Raw genomic sequence first — 26164 nt, 5'->3', positions numbered from 1 at the left:
TTTTCGACTAACGAATCGCCCATCTTTGCTTCGTTCGCTATTCTCACATTCAATAGTAAGATTGTTGAGATGAGAAACTCGACCTAAACCTCATACTTCGAAACTACGACATTTTTCTTTCTAGCCATCTAGTGATTTACAATACAACTAACACAAAACATATGAAAAATTGTGCAAAATCAACTCGAACATCATTTTAGTTCTCTTTCATACCGCAGAGCACCAAACCATTTAAATTCATCCCAAAGCTTCCGACATGGTATTCCAGGGATGCAAATAAATACTGTGGGATAACAATATGGCAACTCCCTCGCATCTGACATGCGACAATTTATTGCACTGCCACCTAGCGGCTTGGTATAAAATACCAAACATCAAGAGCGAAATATGAAAATTTACTACGCTTAACCATTTTAGTTCTCATCTATACCGCAAGGCCGTTGCTTTTCTACGATCGTAAACGTGTATCAATGTTTTCTGAAATGTGTTAAATTTCTAGCTCCTCATTGGCCGCGAGAATTTCTATTGCAATTTTCCTCTGGGCTCGTGGCCTGTAAAAGGCGAGACTGACAAGAGATGAAAGTGAAAATTTTTAAGAGAACGAAGCCCTTACATACTCAGAGCTAGGCCGATGGGGCCGACGGAAATTGCCGAAGTAAAAACGGACAAAGGCGCCCGGTGATGCTCATTTTGAGAATCGGAAAAGAAATTAAACTGGATTTTGTTTAAAGTAAAGAAATACTTGATTAAAGAACACAAGAAATGTGAGGTGGGTTTGTTTCATAATCCAAAAGACTGACCAATCTTTGATAATCTCAAATGAAGAAAATTATTTTATTTTTTCATTTCGACCATATGTAATGGCGATATACGATGTCAAGCAGTGTAAAAAAGACAAAACGTGTGCTTTATGGGCTAAAACCATAAATCTATACAATTAAAGGCATTATCGCGTACTCATATCTAAATAGTCCAAACACGTTACACCGGACACGTGAGTGGTTCATTTATGGGTTCATTTATGCGTTACACTATTAGAACGCGATGGTTGTGTGCGTAGACCGCATTTTGTGGTTTCAGGTCATTCGGCAATAGAGCGTTGGAGGCAAAACCAGGCTAATTGGACGTACAGAAGTGGAAACTATTTTTTCGCTTCATTTCTTATCTCAATACAACACATCAATGGCTAGAAACAACATGCAATATGTATGACAGTAGCGACATCGGTTTTCTTTCAAATTTACATGGGAGTATTATACACACAGCGTCCTCAAAATGAGATTCGGAGAAAATTTATTTTCCTTAGTGCCTTCTGTGTGGAGTTAATGCAAGAAAGGCATTTCTTAGATGTTTTAATCCATGCTTACTTAAGAAATCGGTTGGCTTCTCAGTGGAAATAAAACAAAATTACAGCGTTTTCGATGTGATTTGAATGAAATAAATTAAAAATAAGTGTATTAAAGAACGGCAAAGAAAGGAAAGCGCGAAGAGGGGCGATACGAAATATGATGGTTAATTTAACAGTAACACGTCATTGATAATTTTTTTCAGAATTCTAACTGACTTACTAACGATGTTTCCCCACAGGGGTACGCAGAGAGGATAGAACGCTAAACAACTCGGTCTCGGCACACAATCATTGCCTCTTTCTCATGCAGACGTCGTCTCAGACATACGCACTTCTGTTATTCTTACAATTTACATAGCTCGACTCAAGTAATTGGTTCACTTGATCGTGATGTCTTCCTCGCGCGTCCCCGAATTCTACCATTCACATTCGAGTCTTCTATAGAATACTAAAGAATAATAAAATGAAATCATTGCTTAAAAACCTTACAGATTGGTTGGAAATAATTGCCACCAGCCAATAAATGTATAAAATTTATTACGACGAGTAAACAAATACAGAAATAATGATTATAGTAAAGTGTGTGTTCCGGAGTGTGGGGATGTGTGTGCAATCCCACACATCCCATTAACCATTAAATATACAATAAAACACTAATTAATTAATTTTAGTACTCCACTGTGTAATGTCATCTCATTCCCGCCAATCTCCGCTCAAAGTTGTCGCCATCTTGAATCCGAGCCATGTGCAATTCTGGCGCAATTTCGTGCGTCACCGCGCGGCACATTCAAAACGGCCCCGTGCGGTACCTACTCTCGTTTCATAGAGCAAACGGAGCAAACCGCCGAACTGGGTCAAAGTAGGCTCCATTAATGTCCCCTCTCTCCTCTCCCAGGCCTGCATTCATAAACCTGGACACCCGATTGATCCAGAAACTCCTAGGTACATGTAACGTGGTACATCGAGAAGCCCCACATTTTACACTTCCATACAGAAAAGCCTCCATTGAGCAACGAAACTAGGTCAGGGGACCAATGACTTCGGCGGGCTGCACTATATCGATTTTTTGAATTCATTGTTTGCCGTTGTTGTTCATTGAGCCAGGAACGCATTAATTAACGGGGGCGCACCTATTATATCACTCGCACCCTTTTATTAAATACGGAAATAGCAACTGGCAATGGACATTTTGCATTGAATTTCGAAATGCAATTTGCGGGGACAAAGGCTTTTGTTACAAATCGCGGTATTATAATGTTTTTCATTGAGGCTTTCGTTCTAAAAAAATATTTAAAGAAAAACAAAATTAGTAGGTAGGTACACATGTTTTTTTAGTAAATAGGTAGGTAAGTACATTTAAAAGTTTTTTTTTTAAATATTAACCCAATACACGATTATATTATCTTTTGGGATGGTGTGGGAGGGTTTTTTTATGGAAAGCAAAGACGGAAAGTTCTGCGAACTTGGGTGTGACCTATGATAGAGGTGTTGATTATCCAATAAATGTTTCCCAGGGCGGCGGTACTCAAACCCGCCTCTCAAATTGATATAAATTCGAGATAGCAATAATCAGGGCGGCAAGTCTTTGTTACATAGTTCCTCACTTTACAATTATATTAAATGCGGAAATACAAACTGATAGTTGATATTTTCAATATTGAAATTCAAAATGCCATTGATTGTCGACATATCTTTTCTTTGGAATTCTGAGATGACAGATAGGGGGAGGTCCTACAGTACCGGCCGGCCTCTAGTACCAGCCAGTTACAATTTCCGAGATTCTACAACAGATGGCTCTGAGACAGTTCATGCAATACTCGCAGTATGGTATCACATGGGGTGCGCCTGTTCTCACATTGCTGGAGGATTGGGGGCGGAGCTACGAAGTTTGCCGAGTGAACACGAAGGCTCAAAGCGGCTCGGAACTACGAAGTTTGCCGAGTGTACACGAAGGCTGGCAACAATCAACTTGATTTTGAATAATTTGTTTGAAGTCTTGAAGTTTGACTGTGGTTTGACGTTCGAAAATCTCTCAAGTATGAGGGAGATTTTGAGTTGAAAGAAACGAAACATGGAGGTCGTTATTAGTAAACATTTACAAGACATAATCAACCCTACGGACATTTTTTTTTAACCTAACCTAACCTTCTACTTCCTGGTTACGAAACCATTACTAGGATAGGTTATTGTACTTTTTATTACTAACCTCCAACTTACCTAGCTCTGGTAGTTTGTATTGATATTTGAAGCTTATGTTTGTATTATTTAAGCTTTCTGCCAGAAGCCTGACCTCACAATTGTTATTTAATCTTATATATATGCTAGGTTTTCCGAATAAAATCACAAAGTAGAAGAAATTTGTGTTTAATCCGTGACCCATCCTGATATTCCTTTACGATAGGCCTACTTCACTAGTAACTCTTAAGATCATTTAAACTTGAATGCACTACTTGTATTTTTATGACAAAGTGCCTTCTTCGATGTAATTGTTATGCAGTCTTATGGAGAAATAACAACCAACCAAGAAAGCCAAGTTCTCATTGTCACAGGTTTAAATTTGCCGGGCAGATATGAAGTGAAGTTCGGATTTCGTAGCTCCGCCCCCAATCCTCCAGCAATGTGAGAACAGGCGCACCCTATCACACGAAGATGCCCCGCTCGGCGGCGACAAGTTTCAACTAGCTTCGTGTCAGTGTTAAGATATCTGTTGGGAGGAGCGGACGTTCGCCGCACGATTAAAGTTCGGTGTGTTATTTCTATAGTTTTGAGGACGACTTCTAAAGAAGTCAAACTTGGTATGTATTGAGTGTTTATATAGCTATTATAAAATACATTTAAAATAAATCTTTATTCGCACAGTGTCACGCTATGTCGAAATTATATTTTACTCCGTTCTCTGCAGTACCGGCCACAAAATGGTCCTCCAGTACTGGCCACTATTTAAATTAATGTTTGTGTGATTAATTTTGCTTTTAGGTACACAAAGATGCCAGACCAGGAAGATATTAGTCAGACGAAGAAGAAAAAGGGGACCTGGGATCCTAACAATTTGCGAAAAGCCGTGGAAAAGGTGCTGAGTAAATGAATATGCTGGAACAGAAAAAGGCAGATAAAATGTGTGCTGAATCAGTTAGGCGAGGCAAGCGTTTGCTTTCAGGAAAAGATGTTGCCAAAAATAGTACAAAAAATAAAAAAAATTGTCAACAGTCTCCCAATACACCAACTCAAGAAGATACAGTCTGCCCATTGTGTCTAGAGTCTCATGACTAAGACTGGATTCAATGCGGAAATTGTAAGATCTGGATACACGAGGCCGGCGCCAACGTTTCAGAGACATCAGCTATATATATTTGCGATTATTGTCTTGGATAAAGTTAATATTTCATTTTTTTGCTATTATTTTTTATGTTTAGCGATTATTACCTTGGAAAAATATTGAATTTTTAGCTGGCCGGTACTGGAGGCCAATTTTTTAAATGTCGTTTGTTTATGTTCTTACAATTTTATAAATAAAGTTGACTGTTTCTAAATATATCGATATTTTATTATTTCTATTTATAGTAAAAGAGTTCCTTTACACATTTCACTAGGTATTTTGCACATAAGCGAAAGGATTTTTATTTCATTACAAATAATCCTTAAGGTGACGGTACTAGAGGACCTCCCCCTAATGTTTAATTCTTTCGTATTTTTGATTGAAAATTTTAAAAGATTTAAATTTTTTTTTATGAATAATGCACAAGAGTCCTAACTGTTCCCAACCATCTAGAGCTAGTGAGACTATGGCATCCCCAATCGGGGTAAGTTGTGGGGCCCGCCGAAGACTCTCGACTAGCCATCGGATGATCGCGGGCTCAAATCCCAGTACCACACTGGTGTAAACCACCATTCAGAATTGAAACTTGCTTGAAATGGTGACCAGATCTGAATAGCCAGGCTTCCTCTTCCCATCTCCTTCCTTCCTCACTCACTACCTTCAGCCTCACAACATATATATATGGATATCATTCAACTGCGGACAAATCGCAAGTCCACCTCAAATTATCGTTTGAGAGTCATTAATATTGTCTATTGACTGATTAGACCTATTAATTCACAAAATAATTTTCTTACCTGCTGATATAATAAGTTTTCTTACCTACTGATGTGAATTCGGAGATGTAATGCGTTTAATTACTAATAATAAATCTTTTGTTCTAATAACAATAAAACTATTTATAGAAATAGCCCACTCATCGGTAAGCAATCGACATAAACCAAATGCCGTAAGACCCAGCGTAGAAAAGTTCCACAATAAAATGCACTGTAAACAGTTAACCTTACTATGAATGACAAACTTTATTTTCTGTGGAGGGTCTTTGCAGCATTCGGTTTATGTCGATTGCTTACCGTCCCACGGGAAGACTAGCTAAGTGGAAAAAGTTCTCATCTTTTACAACTAACTGCTGTTAAGTGCATTGGAGTCGAACTGTATTATCTCGGCCCCATATGAAACATGTTACATGTTGAAAATTGAAAGACTTAATTTGAGTAATTTGAAAGTATGTTGCCTGTTGTATGCTGATAATGCGGTGATGATTGCTAACAGTATGGAAGATCTACAGTTTCTCCTGTCAGGATGAACGAAGTATGAATGAATAATATGTTAATGATGAATGTAAAGTAAGTCTAAAGTCATGGTGTTTAAAAGAGAGAGTATGAAAACAGTGTGCAATATAGTTGTGAATCAGGAATACTTGGAGTAGGTGGATGAATTTATGTATTTAGGAAGTATGTTCTAGAGAGATGGGAAGGCTGACAGAGATATTGAAAGAAGGGTAAATGCAGGTAACTCCATTAATGGAGGACTGAACGCAGTTGGCGCTAACACAAAAATGTCCATAGAAGCGAAGCTAGCAGTCCACAATGGAGTGCTGGTACCTACCCTGATGTATGGGTGTGAGGCAAGGAACTGGCAGAGGAAGGATGAAAGTAGACTGAATGCTGTAGAAATGAGGACCCTGAGATGGTTGGTAAAAGTGTGGTAAAACCATGTATGATCGTGTAAGAAATGTGGAAATCCGCAAAGAGTGCAAGGCTAATGAAAGCGTAATGAGTAAAATTAAGAAAGGGACGCTTAGATGGTTTGAGAATGTAGAGCGAATGAGCGAAGAAAGGAGTGTAAGGAAAATATATGGCGCAAATGCGAATGTTAGCAGGAGTCGGGGACGCCCGAAGAAGACATGGCACGATCAAGTGAATCAGATACTTGTGTCGGACCATGTCAAGAGTCAGAATACTAGAAGAGTGTGTATGAGATGGTGTATGAATGTTAATGAGGCAAGGAGTGTGTGTCAAGACCGAGTTGTTTGGTGGTCTGTCCTCTTTGCCTACCCCTGCAAAGAAACGGCGTAATGGTTAGGTAATTAGTTAGTTAGTGACAATGAATTTAAAAAAAAAACCTTGTGTTTTTATTTTGCTCCTCCATGGAACCTAAAGCGTTGCTGCAACTAAAGTCTCTCGTCTGCGAACTGCCTTATTTATTTCCATGTCATTTAATTCTAGGTATGACCAACTATTATTCTCGAGAAACTTGTAGATGTTTTGCGTTGTTAAATACTTTTTCAAACTAATCTGAGGTCATGTATATAATAGCGAAATTCTAGAACAATTCATTGTGTTTATTTGGACTTTTTTACTTACATTTTTTCAATATTACGGTGCCTACCTGCCTGAAGAAATTTTGAAAAAAGAATTGTCATTGGTATAGTACTTCTTTGGGAAAATTGGATAATTCCTTATTTAAAAAAAAAAAGTTACAGAAAATAAATGGTTTATTATTTACTTGTAAATTTTTAATATTTCAAAGGAAATTTTGGTTTTGATTTATTAAATAAAATAAATTATGTACAGGGTGTATCGGCAAGTACCCGACAAACTTTAACCAGCTATTACTCAGCACATTTGGAGTAAAAAATGTTATGGGCGCTTTGCTGTCTGGTAACATTTTTTTTCCATTAAAAACAAAAAATAAATAAAAAATCCACACTCCGCCACTGTCATTTGCCTTGTTTCTCGCGTTCAACAGCTGTTATTAGCAAGTGCGTCAAAAAGTGTCCTCGCTCTTTCGTACACACTAAATAATAATAGTTAAAAATGAGACGAATGGTGCTGTGCCATTTCGTTGTGATTGTAAAAGCGCGCCAACGTAGGTACGTACGTACATTATTCAACGAAACTCGAACAAAATATTTCCAGACGGGTTTTCAAACTTTGACAAAGGATAAAACATTGGTGACATGTGGTGAAAATATGAATAATAAATTTTTTATTAAAAAAAAATGTTACGGGACAGCAAAGTGCCCATAACATTTTTTACTCCAAATGTGCTAAGGAATAGCTGGTTATAGTTTGTCGGGTACGTGCCGATACACCCTGTATAATGCATATTTGGGCACGAGGTCTACTGTTCATAGAACTATGTACTAGTTATTTTTGATACCCATGTCAATCCTAGGTAGTAATTTATAATTTACGCTTTATTTCTCTAATAAACTATAAACAATTTTAATCTCAAGTTACCTTCCAGGTATGGTACTGTATATTATCTGCCTGTACAGAATATAAATAAATAATAATAAATGTACATTCTGATGCAGTACCACGTTCATTGGTCAAACGCATTGTACATATAGTTTTGTATTAGTGATCGACGAACCTGTTGGCTATAAGTTGATAATGGTTTGTCTAGTCTATAGTTAGTAATAAGCTAGAACATTGTAGAAATATATTATATATTTATGCAGCGGTGATTTTTCACAAAAACGGTGCTTTACAAATCATCCAAATATAATTATTTTAATTTTAAGAACACCCACTGGAGTCCCAAGTGCTCCCAACTGTCTAGTCAGAGAGACTATGGCATCCCCAATTGGGGTACGTTGTGTGGCTGTTGGTAGTGGTAAGGGGAAGGTGGGGGAGTACCTGGCTATTCAGATCTGGTCACCAAACACGACCAAAGCCATTTCAAGCAACGTTTCAATACTGAATGGTGGTCTTACACCAGGGCGATACTGAGTGTCTTCCACTCTAAAAAGTGCTGCAAATATAACTTATATTATTTTTAAATGATTTACTCATAAAATAACATATAATATATCTTTCATTCTTCTCCATGTGCACCTTTTATTGCTGTATTAGTTTAGCTATATTCTGTAAAACACCAAATCTGGGATAATAAAGGTTTGTTTCATGCTTTACAAAAAACTGTTCATGTTTAATTTTAAGAATATCAACAAAGAACTACTTTCATAATACCTTAAGTACTTATTTTGTACTCTTCTTGACGTGTACCCAACGTTGCTAGACTTTTCTCTGCTTTCAATAAATATAATATCCATGTATTATATATATAAACCTTCTGGAAGAAATTGTCTAAATGATAGTGAAAACCCTATCAAACTCTGTTGCATAGTTTATAAGAACTAAGACCACAAACAGACAGATGCGGATAGTGACTTGGTTTTATACTATTTAAGAAAACTAAAAGTTTATCAGGAAACGGCCTGTAATCCTGTTTTTAGTTCATTATGATCTGGGATGTTTCTGAACGTTCCAAACTATTCCAGAATGTTGTGGAATGTTTTGTAATGCTCTCAAAGGTTCTTGATATTTCTAGAGGGCGAAACTTCCAGTCCTTATATCTTCAAAAGCACGCCCTTAGCGGTAAAAACGGGAACCTTTTTCATGAATGGGGGATAGAGAGCTACCACACCATATAACTCCCTTGATCGTACCGTGACTCGTTTCTGAGTTTTAGTGGCACGCACATTGTACACTTACTTCCATAATATATATTGATTATTGAACTCCTTTGTACAACAGAATTCTCTATGGTAACTTGTATTGTAGCTGCTTATATAGTTCATACTCAGTTTAATATGTTATGTACTGTACACTTATTATTGTACTCATGAAAAACTTGCCTATAACAATATGTACATGTAAAAGCCTTCAAGGTGTAAATAAATACATAAATATTAGTAAAATTAAATTTACTTGCACGTGCCAACATTTGAACCCGCAACCTCCAGATTGCCAGTCGAAAGCCTTACCCCTCGACCACGAGAGCAGTCAATTTGTTAATAATTATAAAATAAACTCGGCACAGGGAATAAGATTGTGTGCTGCATCAGCAAAGAGGTTGAGAAATAAAAATTTGTAATATTAAATAATTATTTATTACAGATAAAAATTCAGTACAAATACAATCATAAAAAAAAATTAGCAAAATATATATATATAAATTTCGATCCAATTCTTGAAATACGAGGGTATTTTGAAAACTTCCGGCCATCGACATAAAGTAACTGTAGAAAAATTCTATCGCCGTCCAATAGATGGCTTTTAGATATGTTAACTGTAAAAATTTCAAGTCATTCTGATCATTACTTTGTCTATGGCACTCTTCCAAAGTTGTCTGTTGATATCAGGGAAAAAAAAATTGGAACCGTGAATATTGTGACATAATTTTGTTGCCTAACTATATCCACCAATGAAAAACTCTGAAAGTCTATGGAATAAACTTTCAGAGTTTTTCATTGGTGTACAATATAATAAGTAGGCTCCGAATGAGAATTTGTCTATATATTGGCATAACTATGGTTTTTTAGGACCAATTTGTTTCATACAAAAAGGCTGTAGATATCTTGTAAGTGGTTTATTTATGGCTGACGTTGTCTGTCAACAATGGAGAAAATTCCGTCATTTAAAAGGGATAAGACAGAAATTAAAAAAATGACTGACTATGGTGAAGACTCCCCTTCATTTACAACGGTCAAACATTTGTTGGCCGAGTACAAACGTGGTTGTACGAGCATTTTAGACGAGGAACGTTCCAGGCGCCCGAAAGCCGCTACAACTGACGAAATGGTCGATTTAGTGCATCAAACTGTGTTGGAAGATCATCGATTGACTTTAAGGATATTGCCGAGTCTCGTGGGATATCATCTGAACGAGTGCGCACGACTTAACATTAAGATTTGTGTATGAGAAAATTATAAGCACGCTGAGTGCCGCGCTTGTTGATGATCGACCAAAAGCGCATACGGATTGGATTATTAATTGTATCAAAAAAATCCAGCAAAACTTTTGCGGCAAATGATAACCGTCGATGAAACCTGGGTACACAAAAAAATAATAATAAATTTTGTTTTCATTCGAAATATGTGTTTTTCTTAAAAAGGTCGGAAACTTTTAAAATTACCCTCGTAAACCTCAGTTTATGAATGTTTAATTGGAATTTATTAACATGCTAGCTGACATGTACTCGGCGTTGTTAGACTTTTCTCTACATTCAATAAATATAAATTCTTTGTATTAAATATATAAACCTTCCGGAAGAAATTCTCTAAATGATAGTGAAAACCCTATTAAACTCCATTGCATAATTAAGGCGATGCCATACGTAGTAATGCAAAATCATGTGTTTTTGGTTTGAAAATTTGGTCGCCTAGAAATGTTTCAGATGCTTTAATTAAATATTGCGAGTAGAATACATATTGGCCTTTGAAATAATCGAGTATTTTTTAGATAAGTCTTTTTATAAGTCCAGAAAAAAATAATGTATAAGGCCTATGAAAACTGCTTTAAAGTTCAAAATCTCCTACTCACGAACCCATTTTCGTTTATGATTTTATTGTATAATGTGGCAAATTAAGTTATTTATAAAATGATCGAAAAAAAATTAAATATTAATGCCGAACATCCACAAAATAAAATAAAAGGCACTTTTTGGCCGTGTTTTTTTCTTGCATAAATCAAAACAGGTGAATGGTGTTAAGCGGGAATTTAAACCTTATCGCCATCTACGTAAGGGTTGTTATTGATAGAGGCTCAATTTAAAATATTACACGACGTAGTGAACAAAGTGCACAAACAGACAGACGCGGATAGTGACTTTGATTTATACTATTTAAAGACACCAATGTATTGTAACGATAACGAATTTACTAAAAGTTTAGTTTTAGTTCATTATGATCTGGGATGTTCCAGAATGTTCCGGGATGTTGTGGAATACTCTTGAATATTAAAATTTCTACAGGGCGAAACTTCCAGCCCTTATATCTTCAAAAGCACGCCCTTCAGGTAAAAACGGGAACCTTCATAGATGGGGTATAGAGAGCTTCAACACCATATAACTCTTTTGATCGTACCGGGACTAGTTTCTGAGTTTTAGCGGCACAAAAATTGTACACTTACTTTTATAATATATATATTGATTGTAAAATCTTAACCTAGTGGCAGCATTGTGGATATTAATTACAGGTATCATAGAAAATGTTGATGCGAACCAAGAGCCAAACAAACAAACACCAAACAGGGTGGATAATTCCAAACCACGTTTCGATTCTGAATCAATGAATGAATGATTATTTTTATCATAGAGTTATTTAAAACATGTTCTGATATTGTATAATATTTATTTAAAGTTTAGAGAAGACTGGTTTATCGCCCTTGGTGGCCTCCGCCATGCACGCATTGATGAAGTCTTCACTCTGCAGCATGGTCTGGTTGACGAGAGCCTGAAAATAAATATCAAAAAACACTTAAGACGGGTTGTTTCGGAGAATCTGAACAATTCATCAAATTTCAACGTTCATTTTCAAGTTCTGTGAAAGACTTTTTCAAGTTCTGTTTTTATTTCAGTTTTGTCAAGCAACTAGCCTACAATGATATAAAAACAGAACTTGAATAAATCTTTCACAGAACCCGAAAATGAACGTTGAAATTTGATGAATTGTTCAAATTCTCCGAAACAACCCGTCCTAAATAATCATCATAAAATTAACTTTTATTATGTTCTAGCTGTACTCGTTGCTGTAGTTCAGTCTGTCTGTGCAGATAGAGAAACAATCGCGCTTGTTGTTTCTACGTCCAACAGACGATGCTATTTTTTAAGCATGTTTTTATCTGTCACAGGTGATATCTATATATGTAATATAGGTATATAAAAACACATGTGTATTCGAATGCAACGTTGTGTCAAAATTTCAAAACAGTCAGTGACGAGGTAGATTACGAAAATACTCATAATTTCTGTGATTGGCTAAAGTTTCATAGCAACTACAATATGGAAAATATTAATATTGTTCAGTTGAATGTTAGATCGATTTATAAATACTGGGATACTTTGAATGTCTACTTAAATACTTGTTGGAAGCATATTCATGTGTTAATGTTATGTGAAACGGCTATAACACCGAATCTTGTCTGTCTGTATAATATTCCTGGATTTAATTGTTACAACTATTGCCGAACTAAAAAATCTGGAGGAGGTATATTGCTATATGTTCGAAATGAATTCATATTTCAACAGAAAACAATAGAAACAAATCATTTTGAATGTGTGCTTGGCTCTATGACACTTCCAAACAAGAGTATTTTAAACATCATAGCAATATACCGCCCCCCCAACTCTAGCCAACCACAATTTCTTAATGAAATATCTGCCATTCTGCATACTATAAGCCCCAAAGAAAATGTTTTACTTATAGGAGATATTAATCTAGACTTGTTAAATTGTCAAAACCCTATTATTATGGCATATGAAAATATAATGTCGGATAATTATTTAATCAAATGTATTTGTGACGTAACTAGAGAAGCAGTTTTAGCAGGAAAAGTTACTCGTACTTGTTTAGACCACATATTTGTCCGATTTAACAGTGGATGTAAACAAAGCGATTCTCTTTCCTCATGTGTATGTAATAATATTACTATAGCGGATCACTTTTTAACTGCAGTTAATATTAAATATAGTGCAAGGAAAGAAGCCCCAGAACACGGGGAAAGAATTTCGTTTTTATCGCAAAACAAAATCGACAAAAACATTCATAATTTTAAGTGGCACTCCTTGCTTGAGGAACAAGATTGCAATATACTATATAGTAAAATTAAAAACAACTTTAAGAATTTGTATGAACAGAGTAAAATCGTTATGAATTATAAACCCAAAAAAAGACCTCTGTCAATAAAACCTTGGATAACTTCTAATATCTTAGAAAACATTAAAAAAAAAGATTCATTGTACAGAAGGTGGAAGAATTTTCCTAGCAATCAATTCTTTGAATTGGAATATAAAACTTTCAGAAATAAGGTGACAAAAGAAATTATTAAATGTAAGTCTACCTTTTTTAACAATAAATTCAAAAATTATTTTGGAAATACAAAAAAAACTTGGGATGAAATAAATAAATTATTAGGATGCAAGTCCAAAAGTAGTTGTGACGAAATAATCTCGAAATATATGTTAAATACGAATAATGAAGAAACCGTAGCAGATAAGTTTGTTGAATATTTTACAAATAGTGTTAACTCTATGATACATAAATGTGATTATTTAGCATCGACCGTCAGGCCGAATGAAGTGCAACATAGTATGTACCTACCCAGAGCTACCTGCCAAGAAATCAATATTATTGTTAGCAAATTAAACAATTCAAAGTCACCAGGGATTGACAACATTCGAATGTTTGACATTAAGACACATATTAATATTTTAGGGCCTGTTATAACACACTTTATCAATTTAATTTTATCGCAAGCAGTAATACCAGATGAACTAAAAAGTAGCATCATTAGGCCAATTTACAAAGGGGGCAAACATACAGATATTCAAAATTATAGGCCAATAAGCATATTGCCAGCCCTAGAAAAAATACTTGAAAAATACATTTCCATAAAACTTAATAAATATCTAGAATCTTTCTCTTTGTTGGATCCCAACCAATATGGATTTCAAAAGAAAAAAAGTACGGAAATGCTGCTTCAGGAATTTTCAAATCACATAAATTATGAATTAAATCTAAAAAAACAAGTTTTGGTTTTATTCATAGATAACTCTAAGGCATTTGATACCATTGATACAAATAAACTATTAGAAACACTGGAGGCAATAGGAATTAGAGGAAAGCTGCTAGTTTTATTAAAAAATTTACTAACTGATCGACAAATAAGAGTAAAAATTCTTAAAAAATTTAGCAAAAGAAAATATATCTCAACAGGTGTTGCACAGGGGTCAATTCTAGGGCCAACCCTTTATATTATTTATGTCTCAATTATGAGAAAATTGTTTTCATTTGTTAAACATTTTGTATATGCAGACGATACGGCGCTCGTAATATCGCACGAAGATCTGGTTACTGCAATGAACCTTATGCAACATGATTTTATTGCCCTACTGAAATGGTCGCATGATGCAGGCCTCTTTATAAACGCCAAAAAAACTAAAATTATGCACATCAGATCTCCACACGCCAGATGTAATGTAATTCCTTCATTATATACACACACATTTGACTGCATACATAAAAATGTTGCACAGCCCTGTTCATGTGAAACCATTGATTTTGTCAAAAGTTATGTATATTTGGGTGTTACTATTGACTGCTACATGAAATGGGATGTACAAATTGCTAATGTTTGTAAACGTCTACGAGCTATTGTGGGTAGGATTTATAAAATAAAATATTTCGTGCCTATAAGTACTTTAAAGTTAATCTACTTATCTCTGGCTGAATCCACAATACGTTATGGAATTACTTCTTGGGGACATTCTTGTAAAACTAATATAAGCTATATACAAACATTACAAAACTCCATTATAAAATTGTTAATCCATAAATATGACAATCAACACAGAAGTAACATTAAATTAATATACAAGTCTCTGAATATTTTACCTGTCAGAGGATTATTGTTTTATAATATTGTAAGTCAACATGTTATATTGTCTGATTCATTGTATAGGGAAAGAGTTTGCCATAAACATAACACAAGATTCACTCAAAATGAAGGACTGGTAGTTCCGAAATGTACTAATAAATATGGTGAAAGAACTTTAAACTATATAGTACCCAAAATGTTTAACTTATTACCAATGACAATTAAAAATAATAACATGTATACTGCTAATGTTAAATATAATCTAAGGAAATGGTTATTGGATAATAATGATCTATACTGATGCCCCTGAAATGGAATTCATATTCTTAGAAAATGGAAAAACAATTATTTTGTAATACCTGACTACCTACCTCTATTTAAGAAACTATTGATGTACTTGTTGATAATACTAATTTGTTCATACATTTATTTTTACTTGCTTATTTTATAAGGCTTTTATGTTTTATGTTGATAATACTAATTTGTTCATACATTTATTTTTACTTGCTTATTATATAAGGCTTTTATGCTGCTATTTAAACTTTTCTGCAATGTAACCAATTTATGTAATTATGTACCGTTCAAATTGTATCTTATGAGTGTATAAATGTTGTCTCTATGTCCCTGCTGACAAACTACACAAGTAGTTTAGCGGGTTTAAATGTGAAATAATAATAAGAACTTTTAGGAGATTTAAGATTTTGAACAAACGAACATTTACATATTTTTTTAATCTTTTTTTATTAGTTATTTACGCCTATTAACCACTCAGAACATTAGAACGTCAAAAGACGTAAATATGATAATAGCGGTCAAGACATTAGAACGTCTTTTCACGTAAACGCGCGAGATTTTACAAAAATCGATTTATTTCCATCACTAATATACGGATTGCCATGATTTAAAAAACAGAGTATCGATAATGAATAACGCTACGCGTCTGTATTCAAGAATGCAACTCTACGTTCCATAGATATGGAACGTAGAGTTGCATTATCTAAGCCGATTGAATCTGTCATCTTGTTCGTTCATAATTTATTGCGTTTCTAAATAATTTATTAAAAATATTTTAGTTTGGACGGTTAATATTTTGAGGTGACAAATAGTTTTTAATTATATTTCTTCAATATATAAAGTGTTATTTCTTTATGATACTCAGAAAAAAGTACATTTTTCACGGCTTTGAAATAATGGTTATCGATTCTTACATATTTTTGACGTTTTCATAAAATATATATTTAGAAACGCAAATATTTACTTATAACAACACAATGTGATAGTGGATTTTATAATCTTTCCAAAACATTTTTTAGAATGAGGCTACGTTTCCCAAAACGTGAGTTATGATGCTTTTAGCAAAACTCGTAAATAACACAAAAATTATCACGTTTTGACAGTTCTCAAAGGAACACATAGTATATAAATGTGTTTGTCTGAGAGGTTAAGGCTTTTACTTACATACAGGGTGTATCGGAAAGTACCCGACAAACTTTAACCAGCTATTCCTCAGCACATTTGGAGTAAAAAATGTTATGGGCGCTTTGCAGTCCGGTAACATTTTTTTCCATTAAAAACAAAAAATAAATAAAAAAATCCACACTCCGTCACTGTCATTTGCATTGTTTCTCGTGTTCAACAGCTGTTATTAGCAAGTTTGTCAAAAAGTGTCCTCGCTCTTTCGTGCACACTAAATAATAATAGTTAAAAATGAGACGAATGGTGCGGTGCCATTTCGTTGTGATTGTAAAAGCGCGCCAAACAATAAGGTACGTACGTACATTATTCAACGAAACTCGAACAAAATATTGCCAGACGGGTTTTCAAACTTTGAAAAAGGATAAAACATTGGTGACATGTGGTGAAAATATGAAAAATAATTTTTTTATTAAAAAAAAATGTTACCGGACAGCAAAGTGCCCATAACATTTTTTACTCCAAATGTGCTAAGGTGATGTAAATGTGCCGATACACCCTGTATATAACAATATTTAAGAAATTATACTCGTAAATAGTGCAGGAAATAACTGTTTAAAACACATATATAAAAAAAATATTGTTGAATTTGTTCCACACAGTATGTAGGTACAAAATATAAATATGAAAAATCCAAAATAATTTTTTTCTTTCAGCCGACAAAATACTGTTAACGTGCAAAATACTGTCGAATGAATTTTGTTTTTTTGTTTGTTTTGAATTAGGCATTTCAACCTAAAAATAGTGATTTGTGCCCTCACAGTTAATGTACATGGTTATAATTTTAAGGATACTCTGTAATGAAAGAGGACATATCAAATATTTTAGTCATTCAAGTCTACGAACTTATATAGAACTGAAAATACGCTAGAATTGTTGAGACAATTGTGGGTGATTTTAATAATCAATCAATTTGGGTAACGCTGCCCCGGGTTAATCAGGAGAGGTGGGTTCAGAATGCGCCTGGTCTCCAGCTGCGCGGCGTGCCAGATCAGATCCCTTCGACCAATTGCCTTGCGCCACAGTGGGAGGGATATATTCATATCTTTGTCACTCCTGAATACACTGATCCCTAGATTCCTACCCAACCCTCATACCTTTTACCATCCCTGAGCTTCCTCTCCTTGCTTTTCTTAAAAAAGACCCTCCACATGCCATCCCGAAAGATGACATAGGCCCTGAGGGATTTATTTTCCTCAGATAATATTTGAAAATCTCCTACTACCACCACAGTAAGCGGAAAATGTTGCTTGTGTTGTGATGGAGGACTTAGCCAGCCGAGGAATTTATTTATTATGTGCATCTATATAAAAAGGTTTACATATATATTTTTGGCTATGCTTGTCTCACTAGGAAATCCTGTGCCGAGACAGACTAGTTTACAAATATTTTATAATATTAAAATAAAGTACATTTTTCAATAAAGCAAAAATATTTGACAAAAATTTTCAGGTTGGTAGGTAGTGGTAACAATAATGAGATAGAGGATTATATTTGGGTGAGGTGACTAATTATTGCACGACCTTTTTCGATTCCATTGTTTGATCAGGATTTTGTATTTGTTAATATTATTCAATTGTCTTGTTTTTTCAGGTAGGTTATGGTATATTTTAGACGCAATGTATTTGAAATTTCTTTGACCAAATGTTGTGTTTGTTTTATGTGTTTGTATGAGTTCTTTGGTTTTGTGCCTCGTGTTTACAATATTTTGGGTATTTTCATAAAATGTATGTGTTTAATTTTTAAACAGATGAGTTAAGATAGTTTTTGTGTAAATTTGTCGAATATCTAATACATGGAATTTGTAGAATATATCTGCAGTACTTGTTTCTAAGGGAACTTTAAGAATAACTTTCATAATTAATTTTTGTGCCTTCGATAATGAATCTATAGCTGATAGTGTTGCACCTCCCCATGCGATTATTCCATACTCAATGATAGATAAACAATTTTCATAGATTTGGAGTCTAGTATGTTTCTAATGTTTTTGAAGAAATAAATATGTTTTCTAAGTTTATTCGTGATAAGTAGGCAATGTGTATTCCACTTAAGATATTGATCAAATTGAACACACTACGCCTGGGTGGGACTCAAACGCGATGCCAACTCAGCCACTGACCAGTCAGTGTTACAGTGTTTTGTCGTGAAGAAGGTGTTTTGTATTTCAAGAATCCATTGACACATCATTAAGTTACCATATAATCAAGTCCTTCTTGGTTGGTGTGGTCCAGGGAGTAGACGAGGGTCTTTTTGGTGACCTGCACCGCCACCGGACTCTTCTGGGAGATGTCTTCAGCCAGCTCCAGCGCCCCCTTCAGGAGGCTGTAACATTTAAAACAATGGCATCTTGAAAACACATCAAAAAAAGAAAAATGTGTCACATGAACTGAGTCGTCGCCTGTCACCCTTCATCCCGTCCGCGAGCAGGACTATGGTAGTCCCGGAAAAAAGGTCGTCGGATATCGTCAATGAAAAATCTGCCTTCTCACACATCTTGTATAAAAAAGAAAAAGACACTAAAAGATACTAGAACGATGAAGTCACGTCTACCCCTCTCCGGGAATACTATATTTACTCGCTTGTTTTCAGCGTGCAGGTGAAAATATTCGTTAGTAAACAGCTTTGCTGATAATTGTTAGATAGATGTTCTGATAGCCAGGCAGCCCTAATGGCACTGGGAAGTAACCGATGCGACTCCAGATTGGTGATGGAATGCAGGACTGTTCTTACAGAACTCGCTACCATCAATAAAATAACCCTAATCTGGGTACCACGACATAAAGGTATTGTGGGCAACGAGCGGGCTGACCAACTAGCAAGGAAAGGGTCAAAAGCACCACTTGTAGGATCCGAGCCAGCCGTAGGAGTAGCAGCTTGCCACAAAAAATTACATATTGATAGGTGCGTCAAATCCCGGCACTGCAAAGAATGGGAGAGGGCACCTGGAATGAGACAATCCAAAGGACCAGACCCTAGATGAACCAAGAAACTACTCGATATGGACAGTGCACTCGCTGAGGGAACTGGTGGAACTACTAATGGGACACTGCCATCTCAGGAGACACATGCAGATATTGGGAGTGGACAACACCAATAGATGCAGGAAATGTGAAGAGGATGAAGGGACTCCAATCCACCTATGGTGCCAATGCCTGCCCTGGTGGGAACTAGGCTCAGATACCTGGGCAGACATACAGTAGAACCAGAAGACATAGCCACATACCCAATGACAACCCTGGTGAACTTTATTAAAGGGACTGGGTTGTTGTTAAAGGATAGCACAATGGGCCTATGGCCTAAGTGCTCATGGGAACTATGTGTAAACCGTCAAAAAAGCTTTGCTGTATTGTGTAGGTTTAAATCAGAGCATTATAGGTTTTGTTGGGACAGAAAAATTACAATAAATTACCACGCTACATACTTACAACGTATTGGTCGTGATATTGCAAAACGTATGGTAAACTTTCAATATAATAATATGCAGTGAATCTCGCTTAAGAAGTTTGTTTTTTGCCGGTCTAGTTTATTGGCCAAAACTAGCCGAAACTGAAACTTCTATAAGCTGGTTCTTGCCATTAAAGAACTGACCTTTCTTTATCTTCGAAGACCTTGCTGACCAGCCCGCAGCTATAAGCTTCATCAGACTGGACTTTCCTCGCCGTGTAGCAGAGCTCCCGAACCAAAGACATGTTGCCGATTACCTGCATCGTTAAAATATTACATCAAATACAAAATCGGTATTCTTTAGCGATAGCGACCCAAATTTGGGTAGCACTGCTAATTTCCTTGAGCGATAGCTACCCAGATGTGGGGAGCTGTAGGCAGGTTGTTTTTAAGAATTAAAATTAATTTGGTATGATTCAAGGAATTCAGCGGTGCTACCCAAATTTGTGTAATGCACACAAATTTGCTCCCCCCGGAACTAAGATCCATAACAAGTCCAACAGAATTCAGGTCTAAACTAAAAACTTACATTTTTAAGCTTTCATACCCTTAAATTAAATATACCATTCCTGAGAGAAAGTCCAATTATATCCAATTTTCCAATTATGTCCTAAATTTCGCTAATAAACAATTAGTTAATGTTAATTAAGTGTTAATCTCAAGTGATCTACCAGGTAAGTATGGTACTGTATACTATCTCCATATATATAGTTAGTAGATCACTGTAGAAGTGTATTATACAGGGTGTATCGGCACGTACCCGACAAACTTTAACCAGCTATTCCTTAGCACATTTGGAGTAAAAAATGTTATGGGCACTTTGCTGTCCGGTAACATTTTTTTTTAATAAAAAATTTATCATTCATATTTTCACCACTGTTTTATCCTTTGTCACAGTTTGAAAACCCATCTGGCAATATTTTATTTGAGTTTTGTTGAATAATATAAGTACGTACATACATTGGCGCGCTTTTACAATCACAACGAAATGGCATGGCACCATTCGTCTCATTTTTAACTATTATTATTTAGTGTGTATGAAAGAGCGAAGACGCTTTTTGACACACTTGCTAATAACAGCTGTTGAACACGAGAAACAATGCCAATGACAATGACAGAGTGTGGATTTTTTATAATTTTTTGTTTTTAATTGAAAAAAAATGTTACCGGACGGCAAATTGCCCATAACATTTTTTACTCCAAATGTGCTAAGGAAAAGCTGGTTAAAGTTTGTCGGGTACGTGCCGATACACCCTGTATATTTGTACAGCGCCCTTGAGGTGTTTTTGCACAAAAAGAGCGTTATACAAATCATCCAAATATTATCATTGATACGGCTCCCAGCTACCCAGTATAAGTGTACAAATGATTGTACGACTCCTGGTACTGGTATTCCGCCTCATATCACGAGAAAAATAAGATGCTAGAAAGTTAATAGGTGGAGCTACATATGTCCTAGTCCAGAGTTGGACTGTTGACGTCTCAGAGTATGTAATAACAATTAATACTTTTAATGGCGCTATTTTTCTAAAATATCTCTTGAAACAAGAGTTACAGTTTAAACCGTGGTACAGTTTACCGGGAGTCTTACAAATAGGCCTCGTCAAAAAGAGCTAGCTCAATTGTGTGGCTCGTGCATGAACGATACATCGCTAGTTTAGACGCGAAACGAATATAACAAACCTTGGGTAACCTTTGTAGCGTCCCTACATCGGCAGCCATTCCAATTTCAACTTCTTTAACTTGAAACCACGCATCTTTGGTGCAATACCTAAAATAAAAATCACGAAATTAGATAACTAAGAATTCACAGGTTGCAAATTTGAATCCCTGCGTATTATACATACTTAGTATTTGCCCTGGTGAAAGACCACAAACCAGAATTGCAATAGATGTGAATAAGCAGGTACTTTCCCACCTTCATCTACCCCATTTCCTTTCTCTCCAGACTCACAAATACCCTAACTAATCATCATAGCGTTTCTCCGCAGCCGTTTGGCCGCCAACCCGTGAGGTAGCAGTTTAAATTCTGTCAGAACCCGCCGACCAATCACAGGGCGTTTGAGGGTCTCACGGTTTTAATAATTTTTAAATGGTTTGGGTATGTAGAGCGAATGAGCGAAGAAAGGAGTGTAAGGAGAATATAAGATGCAAATGTGAATGGTAGCAGAAGTCGGGGACGCCCGAGGAAGACATGGCACCATCAAATGAATCAGATACTTGAGTCGGGCCATGTCAAGAGTTAGAATAATAGAAGAGTATGTGTGAATGTGAATGAGCCAAGGAGTGTGTGCCAAGACCGAGTTGTTTGGCAGTCCGTCCTCTCCGCTTACCACTGCGGAGAAACGGCGTGAAAATTAGTTAGTTAGTTAAATGAACATTTATTAATTCTATGTGTAATTGTATATAATAAAACTTATATATTCAGAATCAGAGTTTATTTTTATATCAGAGGTTCCCAAACTTTTTTGCCCCGTAGACCACTTGCCAAATATATTTTTTTCCGTAGACCCCCTGCCTGCCAAATATTGAATTTTCCTAAAACTATTAAGGTCCCATGTGATAATTATTTATTTTTTTCGTAAAAAGATTCCCTTCCCTTGCCTGCCCTACAACCGGGTGGCGGTATAGTTCTTCTGTTTTTACATTGTGCAGACAGGGGCACCCTTGTGAGGTATTACACCAAATGAAAATGAAGCAGGATAAGCAATGGAAATTTCTTTCTGCCCCTTAAGTTCTTTGTCAGTGCTTATTCCGGTCAGTTCTTCTTGTCACATGATATCCGATTCTTCAACATTCCATTTCCACAGTCAAAATGTCCTCAAACTTAATATTGAAGTCTGTGTTTTTTTGAACATCTAAATGTTGAACGTCTTTATTACCCTGAACGTTTTCAAAAACAAGTTGGGGAACTAGGAAAATTCGCGGCTTCCAATGTGCAATGTTTTGGTTCAATATATTAATTCTGACGAGAAAAGGAACGTAGACTCTATTTATATACCTCAATAAACAACTTTACGATATATAAACATACAAATATCAAATAAGTAATTTCTCAGTCTATTATATTTGTGTTAGGTGTATTGTGTCATTTACGGAACTCCTAAATATTGAGTTGAGGTAAATGGGGGTCTGCTCGTATGTACCCCCTGTAACGGACGTACTGCTCCGGGCTAGGCTGCGGTCGCCCCATATTAAAATTTGATATTTGCCCTGTTGTTAAATTGAATTGAAGAATGTAAAATGCTGATGTGTGAAAAGATAAATTGTTATAACCCTCTGTTTGTAAATTGATGTAAAATGTTTTTGTGATCTTATAATAAATGAACGTCGGAGCTTGGCTAGAGGTATACGGGCAGAGAAGTATTGTGAGAGCTGGTAAAATCATAATCATATTTTAATTCGGGCACGATTGTTAGAACCGTGCCAAAACGTAGTGGGAAGCCGTGCCGTGCGCCATGCGCCGTCATTGCGTCACAAATGACCGGTGGTACGCCGTCATTACGTCCCACGGGCACGGTTCCGAGGATCGTGCCCAAACAAAGGAGGGCCGTGGTCACGTTCGAGCACGGCCCGAAACTACCAGCCGAGCGGCGGTAGACGGCCCGGCGGGGCGCCGCGATAGCGAAGAAAACACGGCTCACGGATTCCAGGAATCAAAGAGAAAGTGGGCCCGTGTGCGCGTCGTGCGCCCGCTGGCGGCTATAAAACGGGCAACAGGCCCTCAAAACGTCAGATCTCCAGAAACCACCACCAGCTCTACACCTCTCTCTCTGCTCTGCCCTCTACCTCGCTCCGACTTCTGCTTCTACTCGCCTTCTTTCACTCTGACCCCCGCCTCACCCTGGACCACGGACTTGCCTACCCCTTCGGACCAGACTCGGAATCAGCTCAAGAACAAGCGACAAGCGATCGGACCAGCTCTACAGCGGCTACAGAGACGGCCCCGTTCTACCCCTCCACGCCACTGAAGGAAGACATCTCACGCCTCCACAGATTGGGATCACCGGCCCCATTTACAGTCTTGTGTGTCACACGATTATGTCTGATACACCCCCATTTGAATCTCGTGGACCCCCAAATTTTTTTCTTGATGACTAGACTCCCAGCAAGTCGATATCGACCCCTGGGGGTCCATATAGACCACTTTGGGAACCTCTGATCTATATGAATGTATGTTTTTCAAGCCATAATATTTTTACCTCAAGTTCCTTATTGGGGATGCCATAGTCCAACTGGCTTCGAACAGTTGTGACTCCTGTGACGTATTCACCAGGGCTATAGTGAGAGTATCTTATATCCACCCGCTCAATTAAATCTAACCTTATATCAGCAGAGGTGATGAGATCTACTCCGGCCCCGACGCAAGCGCTATGGACGGCAGCCACCACCGGCTTGCAGCAATTCTCCAGGGAGCTGAGACTGTTCTGGTAGAGCTTGATCATCTTATAGAAGAACTTGGCCTTCCGTGCCACCTCGTCGATCTCCGCCAGCTCCTGGCTCATGGTCAGCATATCCTTGAGATCAATGCCTGGAAATAAAGTAACCCGAAGGTTGGATATTTTGGGTTGAGATTTTCACAGCCAAAATAATCAATATATATTATAAAGTGTGCAATGTGCGTGCCGCTAAAACTCAGAAACGAGTCCCGATACGATCAAGGGAGTTATATGGTGTGGTAGCCCTCTATCCCCCATCTACGAAGAAGGTTCCCGTTTTTACTCGAAAAGCGTGCTTTTGAAGATATAAGGGCTGGAAATTTCGCTCTCTAGAAAACAGTCCAGAACATTCGAGAGTATTCGAGAGCATTCCACAACATACCGAAACATCCTGGAATGTTTGGGAATAGTCTGGAACGTTCGGAAATATCCCGGAACATCCGAGATCATAATGAACTAAAAATGGGATTACAGGATTTTTAGTAAATTCGTAATCGTGACAATACATTTTTATCTCTAAATATGTAGTATAAAACAAAGTCACTCTTCGCGTCTGTCAATTTGTGCGCTTAGTTCTTCTAAACTATGCAACGGAGTTTGATAGGGTCTTCACTATCATTTAGAGAATTTCTTCCGGAAGGTTTATATACATATAATACATGGATATTATATTATTGAAAGTTGAGAAAATTCGAGCAACGCCAGAGTTACTGGGGGTTATCCTTAGAAGATAGATAACACATCGAACTTTTTTGTAGGCCTTTTTAAGATATACAATTCCGTAGTGCATTATTTTGTTGTATCTCATAAGGTTTAGCCAGAAATGTAGTGCTTGAAAAAATATTTTTACCACTTAATGTATAATCAAGTCCATGTATAATCATACATGGACTTTTCTCTACTTTCTATAAATACAAAATGCATGTATTATACAAGTAAACCTTTCGGAAGAAATTCTCTGAATGAAAAATCCTTTCAATATATGTTGCATAGTTTAGAAGAACTATACGCACAAACAGACAGACGCGGACAGCGATTTTATTTTATACTATTTAAAGATAATGGCTTACCATTTTGTTGTTCAAATTAATTAATCGGAATAGTATTAATAATTACCCGCTGTGAAATGTTTTCCGGAAGCCGAAATTACCACAACTCTGCAATCTGCATTATCATTCAGCTCTTCAAAACACTTTCCCAATTCACTGAAATCAAAACAAATTATTAATCAACTCATCGCTCTTCTTATATTTGGGTTATGGACACATTTCTTGATTGCTTATTTTTCAAGATAAAATTTCCATATATGAAAATGTTTGTTTATTTTCAACTGAACTAGGGCGTAATTGAGCTTACTTTGGGCGTACGGACATGCACATAATGTACTTCTATTGGTTGATTTATTTTATTGACGGCCTCCATGGTCGGGGGGTAAGGCTCTCGACTAGCAAGCTGGAGGTCGCGAGTTTAAATCCCTTTGTGAGCAAATAAATTTTTTGAGTTATTCAACAAATTTCTCATTTAAAATACTCTCAGTATTGCCCTGGTGTAAGACCACCATTCAGAATTGAAACATTCCTTGAAATGGCTTGGCTGTGTTTGGTGACGAGCTCTGAATAGCCAGGTACTACTCTTTCCCATCTCCTTCCCCTCCCTAATACCTTGTAGCAGTTATTTCCTGCCCGCTACAGAGTCTCAGCTATAATCAGTGCCCATCTTTAGCTTACGGCTATTTTGAAGGATGGCAACCTCGCCA

General features: G+C 36.5%; 1 protein-coding gene across 1 annotated transcript in view; it reads right to left on the bottom strand.

Annotated features, from left to right (window-relative positions):
• Window positions 1-9551: 9551 nt before the first annotated feature.
• LOC149409537 (delta(3,5)-Delta(2,4)-dienoyl-CoA isomerase, mitochondrial) overlaps window positions 9552-26164 on the bottom strand; it is a 33109-nt gene continuing 16496 nt past the window's right edge. Inside the window, exons 3-8 of the mRNA XM_089649681.1 lie at window positions 25525-25613; window positions 24293-24500; window positions 21653-21740; window positions 20114-20226; window positions 18721-18847; window positions 9552-11910 (exon numbers count right to left, since the gene is read on the bottom strand). Coding sequence (XP_089505807.1) covers window positions 11812-11910; window positions 18721-18847; window positions 20114-20226; window positions 21653-21740; window positions 24293-24500; window positions 25525-25613 — 724 coding nt within the window. The 3' untranslated portion in view covers window positions 9552-11811. The remainder of the gene's footprint in view (window positions 11911-18720; window positions 18848-20113; window positions 20227-21652; window positions 21741-24292; window positions 24501-25524; window positions 25614-26164) is intronic.

Source organism: Hesperophylax consimilis, chromosome 30, assembly GCF_061612785.1.
Source record: "Hesperophylax consimilis isolate HC1 chromosome 30, BYU_Hcon_1.0, whole genome shotgun sequence".
Taxonomy (NCBI): Eukaryota; Metazoa; Arthropoda; class Insecta; order Trichoptera; family Limnephilidae; genus Hesperophylax; species Hesperophylax consimilis.
Note: the sequence above shows the minus strand (reverse complement) of the source record. Positions and strands in the feature narration are given on the sequence as shown.